Source organism: Neocloeon triangulifer, unplaced genomic scaffold, assembly GCF_031216515.1.
Source record: "Neocloeon triangulifer isolate White Clay Creek 2 clone unplaced genomic scaffold, ASM3121651v1 ptg000014l, whole genome shotgun sequence".
NCBI lineage: Eukaryota > Metazoa > Arthropoda > Insecta > Ephemeroptera > Baetidae > Neocloeon > Neocloeon triangulifer.
In genome coordinates, this window is record NW_026775556.1 from 24,961,757 (window position 1) to 24,978,306 (window position 16,550).

Sequence of the window (16,550 nt, forward strand, 5' to 3'; positions counted from 1 at the left end):
ACAGGCACTTTATACACCAATATTAAAGATGAGTAAAGGTTTTTAAAAGTTGATCACATAAAATTTAATATATTATATCAAAAATTGCGGTAGAGATTAATATTTAAAAACTTTGGTAATAGTAAATAGTTATGAAATAGGCTGAACAAATTTCTTTTAAAGTCTTACCAGATTCTCTTGAAGTAAAAATCTAGCATTCTATTCAATCCCATACTTTTCTATTCTTGCAGGTATCTATGTGTGAGATTTAATACCTTTTATAAACATTTTCTAAGATTTTAGATTTTTTCACTTTAAATTTGTCCAACTTTGTATACAGCATCCTTCGTGACGACTCGCCTCCTGTGACTGGCATGCACTTGAATTTTTGTATTATTTTTGAAGTATACAACTCGACGTGATTACTATGCGCCGAGAGAGGGTGCAGGGGCGTGTTTTTGTGAAAAAGCTCAAGCTGTAATTTCATAGCCGCACGGCGGCGGGTTTTGAATGGGCCCCGCCAGCGCAGCCCGCACACGGATGAAATATATTATTGCTGCAGGAGAGGCGCGTATATAATTGTAATTGAGAAGCAAACTCGCATATTCCGCATAGCCAAATGAAATTCAAGCCGCTCGAGTGTATGTTGCACCTATTGTGCCGAAACCCGATCCGTCGATTTCCATGGCGCCCGCGTGAAACAATATTTCACTCGCCGCTGGATAAATTTTGTGTCTAATCTGCGCCGAGCAGGCGTTTCAGTCGAATCGGCACTTTGACAATGGAGCTCTCAAAAGACACACACACATCCCCTTTTTGCCGATCCATCTCGGGCCATTGTTGCCTGCCCGCGCGCGCATGTGATGCTGCAACTTTGCTTTCTCTGCATCTCTCTTTTATACGTCCCGCTGATGCTGCGCTGCGGATGACAATTTAATGAGCCCGTCTCTCTCTCCCGTGCGCGCTCACTACAAACGAAAATGATGATGTATTGTTGCCGGCGTGCGCTAAAGGGTTTCGGAAAAATTGCTCTTTACGTCCGCGCGCCAAAATTAATGATTTTCGGGGGAGCCTTTAATTTTGTTTTCGTTTTGTTATATCGACGCGCCCGGCATGTGCGCGTCTTTTGTTCCGCCAGTCCCGGATCCCGGCTTTATTGTTTTCAACTGAAAATCTGCACCAGAGGCGGCCAATTGTATAATAGTTTCAATAACAAAAGAACTGTTTTGAATGAATTTCGTAATTAAATTAATACATATATCAGATAATTAAATTTTGATTGATGTAGGCAATCGAAAATAAAGCAAATGGGAAAACAGTCTTTGATAAATGTAATTTGGCTCTCACTGATTTAATTATAGTATAATTACTAAAAAAACCATCTTTATTAAGGTTTATAAACAATTGTAATTTTTAAAATTCTAATTGTTTAAAAGCGAACAAATGATTTAACCTCGTCGCGGCTTTCATAAATATATTTTCACGTTATTGTTGCGATTGCGCAATGCTAATTACAACCGGTCGCGTCCTTGTTATATTATTGACATTTTAATGACATTTCATCGCTCTCTGGCAAATTACCGGATTAAATAATGAATAAAGGCATTGTTGACTTTGTCTGTAGCAAAATATTTGAACGTCGGTCAGTTTCATCATATATAAAGGATCGATTCCCACGCGGACGCAAAATAATGCGCCATTTTTGGTACGGCGGCTGCTGCCACAAATGTAATGAATATTTTATTCTAATGAATATAATACGAGCGAGTGAGTGTGCAAAAAGAGTCATTACATTATTACAGCCTGCGCATCGGTAATACCACATATAAGCCGTCAAAAATAAATGTGTGTAACAGCCGGGACTCTTTTCCGGGGCGCTCGGCCTCCTCGCTGCTATATGTGTGACATTTTCCAATAAAAAATACAATGCCTGAATGACAATGGCGCTGCATTTAAAACTTATGATCCAAGAGGGAATATATATGGGTGCAGGATGGATGGATGGGCGTGTGTTTTGTGCAGAGAGCAGTTGGCAATATCGAGCCAGAGAGCGAATTCGAGTGAGGGTCCCATCAAAATAAAAGAGAGGATATGGCAAATGGAACGGAAAATTTAATTCGGTGCATTCACTGGCTGCTTTTCCGCTCCTCTCTCTCCAGCGTCTGGTTTCTCCACTGATTCAGCCATCAGATGATGATTTGATATTCCATCAAAGAAGAAGAAGAAGAGCCAGACAGGCAGCTTCGTTCGTTCTGTGCAGGAAATTAAAGTGCCGAGAGAGACTCTGAAATAACGTCGGCGCGCACTTTTCACTCTAATTTGAGCTTTTTAATTCAAATTCACGACTCCCTCGCGAGCACTGCCGCTTTTTTGTTCCCGCGTCGTATATACTATTCATCAGCCAAGCAAATCTGCGCGCACCTTTTTCCTCCTTTCTTTTTCTTCTCGTGCGAATTTCAAGAGAGAGCTCCGCACAGACGGGGGTTGTCTTTATGTAAAGCGCGATATTCCCCCTGCTCTTTGAAAAGGACTCTTTCGCTCGTGTCAAAGCATTTTTATCAGCACAGCGGTACTGCTGATTTTTTTCTGCGGAAACTTTCCAACTCCGCGGCAGCGAGACGCAGCTTTTTACATTATAAAATTCGCTCAACAAAATAAGCTCATTCTTGGCAAAAACACTTTCTTAACAACTCGCACACTCCGTTTATTTGAATGTTGGCTTGAATAAGAAGAGTTTTTGAGCGACAAAGAACAAAATAAAACAAAGTAGCTCAAAAGTAAGCTAATTTAATTTAAAGTTTATATTCTTGATGTGTATAATTTGAGATTTAAATAAATAATTCGATTATTCTCTTGCAGAGAATGATAAAATCATAATTAATGTCAAAACTTATTCCAGACAGATCATCCTAGAAAAACAAATACCTTTTAGATTGTGGAATAAAAAATTTCTTACCAAATACCGGGAGGATTTAATTATAAGTAAAAAAATATAATATATAAATCATGTAAATGAGATTTTTTTATAAAATATTTTTTTTTGTCTCATAAGTTAGTTAAAAATGATTGATTTTTATTCATTTATTAATTAGAATGATTTATTTTTGGCCAAATTCTAGACTAACTTTCAGATCTCTATATGATTATAATAATTTACCCTCTCCGAAAATCTGAAAGTTGAAATGAAATTTAATTCCCAAGGAGCCTAAACTTTATAATAAATAATAATTATGCTCAGCTTTTTTGACGAAAAAAAGTATACGTAAACTTCCCGGTAATGAGAATGAAGGAAAACATAATAAAAAACGTCGCTGCCGCGGGAGAGTTTGAAAATAATTTTATTCCGCATCCAGAGAGGAAGGCCGCGGGCCACGTTGACTGACTCTTTTTTGGCCATTAAGTTTTGTTTTTTACTCTTCCTGGCAGTGAAATGGTCTGGTTAGGAATTCCCTCTCTCTTTGCAGACGCACAGAGAGCGTTTTCACAAATTAAAAAAGCATTACGCACACATTTTGAGCGCGGCACAGCAACCCCTTCTCGCGGGCGAAACTGCCAGCAGAGCATCACCGCATACTCTTGAAACCTACTCTGCCCTCGTCTTCTCGTATAAATATTAATCCATTTTCCTGCGGGGCCCACGCAAAATTCCGCTCGTCGTGTTGGCAACAAACTGCGCTGAGGAGAGCGAGCGAGAGAGACAGGCAGTAACAAAATTAATGAAATTGTAGTTGCATCACGCACATCAGAGCCGGGCTGTTCAAGGAGATGCTGTGCTCGGAATAATAATAAAATGCTCTCGTGCTCTTCGTTTTTTACCCCTGGCTGTGCGCCGGAGAAAGAGCGCGGGGCATCGAGGGTTGCTTTTAAGTGCTCGCCAGCTACACGAGTGCCTCCATAAAATTTAAGTCTATAGCCGGCTGATAAACCGGCGGCGGCTCAGGCCGGCGAGAGAGATTATAACTGCGCCGTGCATACTTAAAAGTGCCTTTATCAAACTTACAGCGGCCGTAAAAAGCAGCGACTCCCGAACTGAAAACCAGCGCAGGCCCTCGTGTCCTCTTCCTGCATTTCCTATGTAGCTGGCCCGGGAAATGGGCAGTTTAAAAGGTGCGGTGCTCACCAAAAAGGAGAGGGAGAGAAATAGGGGTTGATTTGTTACGTTTAAGATCAAGAACAGTCACAATAAAAAAGTCGATTAAAAGTGACATTTAAAGTGAAAAGAAGTCAATTTTAATGTTGAATTGAATAATTAAAATTAAATTATAAAATATTTTTATTAAACTGCTACTGAAAAAGAAATTAGTCTTTTGCATTAAAATGGAATTAAAAAAAAATGAAAAATTAGATAATTCAATGATTTATAATTATTATTATAACATTTAAATTTGGCAGTTCTGCTTTTATTATCATATTAAAAATTAGTATTATTTTGTTCCTTCCTATTAAATTAATTTTACATTAAGATTTGTTTCTTTAAAAATCAATTAAAAAATGTGTTTGTTTCTGTATAGTTATTTAGTTTGAACTTGGCCAAAAGAAATAAAGCGCGGTGTTTGTGTGCGAAGGGCGCGCATTAGCGCTGCGCAGACCAAAGGGCCGCCTGGCTGTTTTGGACCGTGAATTTTTCCCGTCGGATTAATCCTTTTTTCCAGCAGCAGCTTTTCATTTCACAGCAGCAGATTTCGCTCGGCGGGTGCTCTGTGTATAAATAAACGCTTTGTCAGACGCACCAATGGTTGGTTGGTTGGCTCTCTCTGTGTGTTATTCGAGAGGCCCTGCTTTGTTGTGTGCGCGCTGCTGAGTCACGAAATTAAATTTTTGAAAACACCCTCTCTTCATCTCTTATGGGAAATGACGGCGACGACTGACCCTGTCGCGCTGATGGGCCACATTGTGTGCTGCTCCGGGCATGCATACAGACACGTCTTCTTATCCTCTCTCGCGTGCATTCACTGGATCACAGCCCTGGCTGATGAATGGACACTATTGTGCTCCGCTAATGGAACCCCAAGGTCAAGGGTGCAGCGCCAAGGATTCGGTCGAAAACAAGATCAGCATCATTTTTCTCAAGCAGAACAATTTTGATTAAACTGTAAATTTCATTCCGGCAAAATGGGTTATTTAGCAAAATTAACGTATTAATTGACTTTGATCTTTACTCATTTTTATTCGGTTTTCAATTCATTGTCAAACAAGGGAACAAAAAAACAAATAATTAGAAATCATTTAATAAATATGAAAAAAGCTGAAATTCTAATTAATCCATTTTACATACTTTGTTTTTGCAGGTGGATACTGCTGATTTTATTTTTATTGCATTATGGTCCAAACCTTAATATTAGCAAATTTTCTAAATATGTATAATAAGCCAAGAATTTCATAAAAAAAAGTTTGATAACAAATCTACATTTCTTCTTTGTCTTTTAATTAAAATTTAGAATATTTATTAAATCAAAAAACCCATTTTGTGGAATCTCTTGATTGCGCTCTTATATTTTATGAAATTAAATGTCTTGAGTAGGTAAATTGCCGAGCACCTCTTTAATATTTTTTCATCGTTTCCCTTGAAGATTTCTGTTTTTATTGGGCGTAAAATGTGTTTGGCTTTCTGACTTCAAATAAACGCCTGCTGTCTGGATAAATATTTCACTGAATAAATCAAAGTCGTGGGGCATTTATAAATCGTGCCGAACCGACTTTGGGGCGTTTGCGCACCAAAACGCCTTTGATCTCCGAAGCAGGAAAAAGCCACCGACCGGCGGACGAGCCCGGCGTCAATTAACTGCTCCTGCTGATGCTCTTCACAATTTACACTCGCGCTTGGCCAAATATATACTCGGACTGAAATTACGAAATTACATCTCGAATTTTCCAGCGGCAGCGGCTCGCTCAAATATTTACTCTGGAAATATTTTGCCGACGGCATCAGCAGTCGACGCGGAATGAAGATTGTTCACTTTTGCCTCAACGAAGTGAGTCAGCATCATATATGACTTTTTGCTCTCTGCGCGCGTAGTTGACTGAACAACTATATATGTGTGTAAATTTGGAATTACTTAAATAAAAAGTTATTTTGCAAATATAGAGAACGAGCAAAAAATTTTGTATTTCAGATCTTGGTTGACTTCATGTCCAAGTAGCAGGGTTTGAAGACGTTTTTTAAATGCAGATTTTTTATTAAAATCTGATTTCGTTCAAAATGAAAGTGAAAATTATACATCCCGCACCAAATAAGTTTTTATAGATTGATTATTTTTTTTAAACTTAATCACTTACAAATCTTAAGTCAATTAAATCTGTAAAAAGAATTTACTTTTGAGATATATTTCAATCTTGTATAAAGAAGCAAAATTATTTGTTAAAACTGAATTTCTCTGATTGATTGGTCAAAAAGATAGAAACAGGTTTAAAAAGGAAAAGCAAATTGCAAATAAATTTTAACCAAAATGCATTTTTAATATTAAATATATCATTCGAGGATAGAAAATGATTGAAGAATCATACCCGATTTTTTTCAGACCCTGATTTTATGGTAACTTGTGTGTCGGTTTAAGCTTTAGGGGCCTCTTTTGCTCGCTGTCGTCGACTTAACCCGCGTCTCTGAAAAGCCCATTGATCGCGCATACACTCGCGTATATATAAAAGGTCAGCGGAAATCATCTCACCAGCATTGTAAAGTTAAATGAGGATGTTGAAATGTAGCGTGCTGCTTTTTATTTGCTGCGGAACGAGGGGTCACATCCACACTTTTGTATTACGTGCGCCGAGCACTCTCTGCACTCGTTATCATTATTATTTCATGTCTGCAGCCCTCTCGCTCGCTCTCTTTCATTACCCGACATACAAACTCTGTGCGGTCGTCAGGCTGCTGCTTCTAATGTCGCGCATTGTGCGTTGACGAAACGCAGCCCACAGATATAAACTGCACTTCTGCTGAAATTTATATGAAGTCACAAATTATGGGAATTTTATACCGGACGTGATGAATGGCTTGAGAAATCTATTTAACAAATTTGCAGCACGTGGCGATCAACGATGCTGCGGTTGCTCGATGAAATATGTATTGGAAGAGAAAATTAATTCCGCTGGGGCAGCCAAATATGCTGCATTTCAATTCTGAGCTCGTAAATATCAAGCTGGAGTTTTGAAAATTAAGTTACATTTTTCAACGTTTATCGAGTCTTAATTTATTCGTTTATTAATAATTGATGCATTCGTCTGCCAAAGCATTATATAAGATGTTTTTCTTTACTTTTTGCCCTGCTTTTTAATAATTTATTCATTTGTCCTCCAGTTTGTTTTAAAAGTTAATTTTCAATACTCTTGCAAAACCAAAGTTGTGTATTTTTTTTATCATAGCAATGAACTATTGTAACTATAGAAGCTGCTGATGGTGCATCTCTCAATATTGGATGTTTCCAATTTTCGATCTGCAATAGCCGACACAAAATTAAATTGGAAAAAAATGATTACACGTCGGGGTGTATAAGTGCGGAGGTGGATATTGTGTTATTTTGGTTATTTTCGATCGAGGGTGATTTGATGCGTGAAGCCGCGAGCGAGCCAGGAAGAATGAAAAAAAGAGACCCAATGTTATCTTTCAATACCTGGGTTCGCTCTTTGGCCCCAAACAACAGTCGGGGGATTGAAAACGCCGGGGATCGCAACCGTGGAAAATGCAATAATGATCGAGAGGGCAGGAAAACGAGAGAGAGAGAGAGAGAATCCTTGCTCGGCAATTGATATTCTAAGCAAACAATGCAACTTTATTGACTCAAGTTTCTCCGCTCCACGCACTGTCGGATGCTTCTCGTTCAGGAGCGCACGCGGGGTGCAGAGAGGAAAGAAAAGATAAAAACTTTGGTGAAGGGAAACGAGCTCATTTCTGCGCTGCAGCAATATAATCCGCAGAGAATTTCTCATATCAAGCATAACGGGCACGCACCCTACTTTACTTTCTCGACTGCAAAAATTCCCCCAGAGTTTATTTTTGCAATGAAACTCTGTGCCATTTCTATCTTCCTCGATTAAATATGCGATACTGAATCTAAAAATTAGAAAATTTCAGTTGTATTTACATTATATGGATGAACATTATAAACTTAAGGAACGTGAAACGTCAAAGTATACATTTATGTTAAACAGAAATAAAAATGGGGAAAATCTTTAAATTATACATTTTATGCTTAACATCTTTTGCTATACATAAACATGCAGATTTTTGGTTCAGAAAATTTGAGTTTTGAAAATCGTTTCTGCTCATAGTAAATTTTCCTCATTCTGACTGAAAAAAAAAAAATTTATTTATAAAGTTTAAGGTTTAAGCAAAATATAGAGGCTTGAATACTTCTTACTTTATACGGCCTTGAATTCACCCCCAAAATTTGAAAATATTTGTGTTTTTTTTTTGCTGAATGATCTTGGAGCCAGAGTAGACAAAATTGAAAAAGTTGTGTGAAATGGTGAAAGCCATACAGCGAGGTCAGCCAATGCTCAAAACGATGGGTCTAATTCATCCAGCAGATTTATATACCTGCCGCGCACTTACACTTGACTTGAGCGTTCAAAAAAAAATTGTTAAACATTTTTTTCCTTTAATCAGCTTTTAAAATTTTCCCCTGCAAAGCAGATAAATTATATAAAAATGATATAGTTATTGAAAAAATATTGAAATTTTCTTCAAATTGCAATTTATTTTACCTGCGCATAATAATTCAATACAAATTTAACAGTAAATCAAGCAAGAAAACAATAATCACGGGTCAATAGTTTGACACAGTGCATTCCACCCACCGTCCCATTGATTGGCCACACTGATGGTTCTGAACATAAAATTGAAGTAAATTGTGTCCTTAGACGGGTCATTAGTGGTGATGGACTGAGCGCCAGGATAGTCATAAATTGAAAATGGAGCATCTGAGGAGCACCAGCGAGGTCTATTTATGCTGTTTAACCGACTCACCGCCAACCAAACATTGCGACCGGCATAGCCAACTGTGTTGATAAAAATATTCAATCAAAACGTTTTAAGAAATCCCAGCTAATTACTTGAATCAGCAACGCAATTGAAGGTTTCCGTTGCATTTTCAGAGAAGGACGCTAATTTAAGGCCAAACTCGCAGCACGCTTGATACGCCTGGGGCAGATTCACCTGAAATTTTTTTATTTTACAGTCAATTTCTGATTTTCTTTTAAACCTTCTTTGAATTCAATGATTCCAATTGATCGTTTTTGTTAAAAATACTTTTTAAAATTTTTCTTCCCCACATCAGTGGAAGCTATTTTTTTCAATGCATTTTTTTATTATCATAATTAATATTGTTATTTATTGCTTTTACGACACTCGCTTGTAACACAGTAACAAGAGAGTAAAGAAGAAAAAAAACAATGCAATTACAACATAAGTGACAATTGACCAATCAACTTGGTATATCAAAAAATGAAAAACTGAAGATTATAATAAAAAAAAAAAAAAAAAACAAGGCAGTCATTCCGAATACATTATTGCAAATTTATCAATTGGCTTATTTACATTCACGAAAAAAAATATAATTACATAAAACTTAAAAAAAATGAGAGATTATGGCAACTCATCACTCGCAATCACTCGTATGTATGTATTTTGTTTAATTAATCAATAAAAAAGTCGTAATGGAAATTACCCCCGGATTTGTGCGAACCACAATCCATTTCCTTCCGCATGCAGATGTTACAATGCCATATCCATAAAGCCAGGTCCCGTCTGGAATTTAAAAAATTTTGATTACACTCTCACCATATTTTTATTAATGATTTATTACAAGATGCAGCTAGGAAGTCGTTATACATCGTAGTCTTTGTTACAAATTGAAATATCAATCATGCTGATTTTACTATTTTTAACTCACATTAACTGTACAGTTGTTGTAAGGAGGGCAATACGCCTCTGGATAATTCTGTACTCGCTCCTAAATAATTAGGCAAGATTTAGCATATTTTTCTTCTATATGTTGCAGTTTTTGAAAGTGCTAACATATTTTGGCAAAATCTTAAATGTTAAAATAGTAATTATATCTGCAACATCACACCATAATGCATAATGCAATACAAGAGTTGCAAAAATAATAAATTAATAATAAATACCTTTGGAATGGACTGGTCTATGCTTTTGATGACACTCTTCAAAATTCCAGGCGCCTTTTGGTTGCTGCATTTCAATATTTGGGCAGCTTTATCATCCTCATTCATGCCACCTGTATTATTTCTTTACATCCTCGGAATTCTTACTTATAAAATAAAACGATTCATTTACCTGTGGATGATTCACACTCGTTCATGATTTCCATATTCTTTGTGAATTCGGCTGCACTGTCATTAGCCATCGTTTCTAAAACTGCCATAACCTTGTTGTCCATGAATTTCCCATCGACCAACTTGAAAATTGGAATTGGCATTTATAGGATTATTTTTTTAATTTTGCGCTGAAAAGGTTGTTTACTATTCCCATGTATTCCCCGACACACCGCACAAATCGCTATATGATGAAAATTTAAAAATACCTTCACGCCACTTAAACAAAAATTATAACAACCTTCGATTTTAAGTCCATGTTGTCAGTATTGTTTAACAAGTTGTCAATTTCAGCTTCAGAGAGGAAAAATATTTAAGGTTGTTTAAATAAATATCGAGGTATTACCATCATTCATATTGTGAATTTGAGAACATTCTTGTTTAATAGGTGATCCTCCCGTCTTCGAATTTGAGTTATCTCTGATCTATTGGAAATGATACTTAAATATATATATATGAATTTTTCAATTGTTTTATAATTTACCTCACAGATGTATCTGAATTTTTTATCTTCATTAAAATCAAGCAATTGCACGTGGGTGGAATTAATATAAACGGCTAGAGAATTTTCATTTCCGGTCTTGTTGTCTGGTTGTCCCGGCGCCCAAATCGCATCTCTCCTCACAGGACGCTGCACTGTACAAAATCCGAAATTCCCATTGCATCCACGATTGGTCCCTGACGTCCAAAAGTATTCGCCCCGAAGTATTGCACCTACTGGTTGAGCCAAATTATATATTAAATTAGTTGTATTTTCATTAAGAGCAACGGAAACTAATTATTGATAAATGATCAGATGATTTAACAAAATGAATACTTTTCATTATGTTTTGCAGAATGGACTGAAGTTTGAAGCCAAAATCTAGACTTATTAAAGACATGCCAAACTGGCAGCAAGTTGTGATTGCCTCGGGAAACTGAAGATTTTAGAAAAAAATATCAATTTTGAGATTCAATTGATTCCGCAATCTTCTCAATCATAGCTTACTGTTTGTGTGTCATTAGGGTAGCTAATTAAGTACATTCTACTCTGATAAGTAAACCAATAGCCATGCGCACGTGGATCTGTTCAAAAAAGATTGATAATAAAAGTAATTTTTGAATTAAATAAAATTACTTATCAAATACAACTCGTTTGATCGGTTTTTATAAAAAGACATCTAAAGTTTTAATTACAATTTCAATTAAATTTTGGATCATTTAATTAAAGATCACCAACATTTTGTTCACAGGTTACGTTTGGACAGATTGGTGTGATACAAGCTGGCGCCGGAGTTGTTGGACCCTTGGAGCCAAAGGTAGGAAACGTGATTTATTTTTATACAATGTTAATTTTCTAACCTGACACGCGAATAGCGACTCTTGTGTGCAATTATGATCGTAGAATTGAATTGAGGCATTTTTCGCGATCACTCGCAGACGCATGCAATTTTCACTGTTATTTGCGTTGTCCGGCTGTCCCAAAGCCCAAGGCAGGTTGCTTGCGTCAATTGGAATTGACGCATTTGCAGAACACCACGAAAATCCACCTGCTATGACGCGAAGGCCGGAAGTCCAATACTTGGAGCCATACTTCCATTTTGGAACTTTTCAAAAATTAATTAGTCGGGGAAATTACGCTAGTGTGGTTCGAACTGATATTTTTGAAGCAATTTGTCCGGCCAGGACTTTCAAAATATATAGCTTCCATTCCGATTTGTTGGCATTTAATCAAGTTTTCTCTCCAAGGCACCTAAAAAATTATTGTGCTACTACTTTTTGTTTGAAGATATTGACACTCAAGGATATGATCATTTTTAGTAAAAGTTGTTTGTTGTTTAAAAAAAACTTTGCACCAAGGAAAAGTCCAATCTCTTCACTTCTATTATTATTTTTGTTTTTGATATCATCATTCTTACTAGAAATTTTCCAAACAAAAACAGTCGGCCACATGAAACTTCCCAGTAACCGTATTTATCTGGCCCTTGAATGCAAGAATAAATTAAAAAAAAAAATAAAAAATGTTGGAATAATACATTTAAGAGAACCATCATATTCAAACAGGGACAACTGTGGGGAAAAAAGTTGAGGATTAAAAGGATATTTGTAAATTAAAATAATTGCGTTTTTAGGAACAGACATCTCGCATCTTCCTAGGATTAATTCCTATCTTAAAAATAGCACAATTTATTGAATATAATTAAAGTAAAATCAGAATTTGTGACCTCCATGGTTGGAATTGCAGTTGTTGTAGTTGTAGGAATTGTTGTTGTAGACGTTGTTGTTGTAGGAGTTGATGTCGTCGGCGTTGTTGATGAAGTTGTAGGAGTTTTTGTTGTAGACGTTGTTGAAGTTGTGGAGGTGGTTGTTGAGGTTGTAGAATCAGTAGCAGTAATTATCGTAATAGTGATTACAGGAACTGGTGATGTGTGAGTTGTTGACGTAGGACTTGATTGTGTTGTCATTAAAGATTCTGTAGGAGTAGCTGGGGTACTGGTTGATGACGTACTTGCCGTGATACTTGCAATTCTGTTAGAATTGAAAAATGACTTTATTTTACCACTCCAGGGCCAATAATATAAATTATCATTTGTGAAGATTTGTAGGCTACTGCGGTTAATGAGATAAATGAACAAGCAAGCCGTCATAACATCAAACTTGCTCTTTTTACCTTGACATTATCTCGCTGGTTTTGATCTCGGACGTGAAGGCAGAAGTGCTTGGATCAAAAACTACTTCGCTTATTGATTCTGTCCTTTCATTATTTGTGGATTCCTTGATAATATAATTATACAAATAGTTAACAAAGGAAAATCGTCTCTGGCTTGTAAAAAATGACAAGTTAAATTTTGTGCGAAAATCTAGATTCTTACCTCAAAAGACGAAATATCTGATGAATCGATGACAGTGTTGGAAGTGCTGGTCAAAGATGTTTCAGTGGCTTTTGTTGTAGCTACGTAACGAATTTTTTTTGCTTAAAATTTTTTATTGATAAAAAAAAGGAATTACATAGCATTTTTGTGTGTGGATTAGGGTTTCTGTAAGCCTTTATACAAGTGCTATTTCTTTTTACTTACTTTTCTGTGTCAAAGTTGTTGAGCGTAAAGTCTTATTCAATTGTCTTTTGGTAGATATGCAGGAATTTTTGATGCCGCAGCAACTGATTATTTGCTTTCGATTATTTTCTCTTTTGGAATTTTGAAGACCTCTCCCTAAATGTTCATTTTTTTAACAACACTTAAGTTTTCTGGTATCTATTAGTTTATGGCGTGTACCAATTTTTTTCCTCAAATGGTTATTACTGCCAACCTCTCCAAAAATCTATAATTAAACGTATTATTTTCAGTTGCAATAAATTGAGGGTAATTGTGTAAAAGTCTACAAGAAATATAATTCAAAATCACTACTACGTCATTGCGACAATTCATATAAGAATAAAAATAATAATTGTTCGCTGCATCACCATTATACTTTATGAATGATGCTTAAAAGTAAACGGAAGAATTACGTTTGTAATATTTTGCATTGATAATGAGTGGCATGTATAATGCGTAAGTTAACTAAGTTTTTATCTGCATTGCTGCGTATTATAAATAATTACAGTAATCAATTGGATTAAGATGAATATGGGTCTACTTAGAAGTACACATGATTTTTTTAAGATGACACTTTGAAAGTGCATAAAGAAAATCAATAAAATTAAGTTTCAGTTACAAGGCAGATCTAAATCTTTAAAAATAATAATATTTTTTCACGAACTGTAACCAGTAGCAAAAGGATCCAAAGCAAAATGGGCTGCGTCCATTCCATGTTGCTCTAACCATGTCACCTGAATTTGATGCTGTTCGCTGTGCTGTTCCAAAATGAATGACGCACTTCCTGAAACAAAGCTTTTTTTAATTATTAATTATTTTCAATACTTGTCTTATTATTCAAATTTATCGTTATTTTAATTTATTATACACTGCAGCTTTTTTCCATCATTATACAGCAGTTTATAATGTTCTAATTCTGTTTGACTTTGTTTTGATAGTATAATTTTATTCAAAATTTTTCTCTCGCATTTTTAATGTGTTCCACTGTCACTTCCACCTACTAACCGATGACACACTTCCGTAACTCTTCCACTGCGATTGCCACACTATAAACTCTTGTGTTTGGTTTCTATTGTATGAAAATTTTGTCGATAAACATTAACAACAAATTTTTCGGAGAACTGCTGAAAAGTTTCCCAATCCCCAGAGCGGCGCCGCCAATGTTCCTTTCGCGTGTCGTGCAGCGAAAGAGCCCCATGGGCAGGTGAATGAATTGGCCGCCGAATGCATTATACATTTGTGTACAACAGAGTGCACGCTGAATTATTCACAAATCGTGCATGCTGCGCTGCCTTGTCGCTGCAGAGCGCGGCTGGGAAAAACAAGCACGCCGCAAATATAATCATGGTTCACTTTCCGGCAGGGCATACAAAAATGTAATTGTTTTATTTTTGTGTGCTGACAAGTAAAAGCACAACATGAATTATTTCTTCCTATGTACACAGCTTGGTCTAAAAAAAGTATTCTTTTTTTGAATTGTTAACGTATAATTTTAAACCAAATAGATTTGGTCATTATTTTTTTCTAGTACTAAAAGAAATTTCTGTTTCGATGTAGGAAAGTGAAAAGTAAAGATCTCTGAATAGCTCTTGACGGTATAATAATTTTCATGGAAATTGTCAGTGTAATAACATTTCCGGCAATTTCAGATTACAAGTCAACTAATTCTGCCTCTCTTGGGAGTCGGAGACTTTCCCGGAATATCGACTTGGCGCATAATCCGGCCTGTGCACGCCAACAGCTCTTGTCTGATTGCGCTCAGTCTTTCTCAAGTGCGTCTTCTAGTTTCAAGGCAAATACGCCTCCGTCCTAACCAGGCAGCTCCTTTAATTCCAATTTATATACGCGCGGCTAATAAGTATCAGCATAGTGAGTCAAATTGCTTATTTCAGATAAACAGCACGAGCACTTGGTAATGAGCAAAGAGCTGCTTGAGCGGCAGGGAAGAGGCACCTGTACGCCGAGTTTTAATTAACACTAATTTATTTTGCAATGGAAATGCTCAATAGCAGATTCTTATGAAGAAATTAAACGATCTGAAATATTATAAGAAATGACGGAAAAAGATAATTATTATATAAGTTTGTTTGAAGAAGTTGACACTCGAGGAGATGCATTTCCATTATATAAGTTTCGTATTATAACGATGATTTATAAAATTATTTTATTTAACATAAAACGATTTCCTGAGCAAAATAGACAGTAATCATAATAAATAAACAAATTGAATAGTTATATGAGGTTCATGATTATAATTATTTAATATATTCCACTCTTGTGTTTTCCTTTGAAAATAATTTTTAATATTTACAAGTTGAATCAAGAAATTTTATTGTAATTATATCGATTTTCTTGATTTTTAATAAATAAAATCCTATTTCATGTAAAGAAATTATAAATTTTATAAATATATTAATTAAATTGTAATTAACTTCAGTTATATACTAATACATCACCATTTTTTTCTGCTGTTAAATATACTTTTAATTTAGTGCTTTTAAATATTGTACATTATTTGTATTATTACAAATCGTGCAATAATAGAATTGATGCAGTTGTGTTCGCTAATCGAGTCTTTGGGTCTGCGGTGGATGTGCAGTCGCTGATTGATATGCAGGAGGTGGCGCGAGTGACATGTGTTCGCGGCCCGCATGCCTCCCGACTGACTGATGGAAAACCGATACACGCGGGCAGGTGCGCCGCCGCTCGTTCGCCGAATGCCACTCGATCCCATCCGCAGGTCTAGCTGCTGTTTAGCCCGAGCGAGACGTGCGTAGGCCACCCGCCCGACGCGCGGCCTCTGCGTGGTGCATACCTCGGAAACGATCGACAGGAAGAGGAAATTTGATTTGATATAAACTTCAGTTTTCCGTTTAATGCGCGTGGGACGACTAAGATTGAGCTTCGTTTTGCCAGTTCTGCCGGATGCTGTTAATTTTTTCTCTCTGGAATGATTCATTTTGATAGCAAATTTATCTGGGACTATTGCCCAGTTGCCGAGTGGAAGTGAAGATAAGAACTTATTATAGCACCAATTTGAATTGATAGCTCTAAATATAATGTCCCATAATGGAGCTGTAGTAAATGAACTAAAAAGAAAGCGATTAAATTTGCAATGATTTCATTTATATGATATTTCACATTTTGATCTGAATGGGATTAAAATAC

The 16,550-nt window shown here is 36.2% G+C and overlaps 1 protein-coding gene across 2 annotated transcripts; it reads right to left on the reverse strand.

Moving 5' to 3' along the window:
• Positions 1 to 8,685: 8,685 nt before the first annotated feature.
• Positions 8,686 to 14,746, reverse strand: LOC132200498 (uncharacterized). Of its 2 annotated transcripts, XM_059625994.1 has the most exons (26): positions 14,053 to 14,746; positions 13,563 to 13,608; positions 13,365 to 13,499; positions 13,161 to 13,240; positions 12,959 to 13,062; positions 12,513 to 12,816; positions 12,412 to 12,453; positions 12,324 to 12,357; positions 12,207 to 12,271; positions 11,944 to 12,040; positions 11,650 to 11,894; positions 11,528 to 11,593; positions 11,426 to 11,468; positions 11,297 to 11,373; positions 11,126 to 11,225; positions 10,793 to 11,025; positions 10,655 to 10,733; positions 10,550 to 10,602; positions 10,457 to 10,492; positions 10,271 to 10,391; positions 10,102 to 10,211; positions 9,867 to 9,926; positions 9,780 to 9,813; positions 9,642 to 9,721; positions 9,028 to 9,130; positions 8,686 to 8,973 (listed from the first exon to the last, which is right to left on the reverse strand). In XM_059625994.1, exons 1-26 carry the CDS (start codon positions 14,095 to 14,097, stop codon positions 8,735 to 8,737), a joined length of 2,631 nt encoding a protein of 876 aa, XP_059481977.1. In that variant the 5' UTR covers positions 14,098 to 14,746; the 3' UTR covers positions 8,686 to 8,734. The 2 variants fall into 2 exon arrangements, with proteins under 2 accessions (XP_059481977.1, XP_059481979.1); XM_059625996.1 differs by lacking the exon at positions 13,563 to 13,608.
• Positions 14,747 to 16,550: the final 1,804 nt, after the last annotated feature.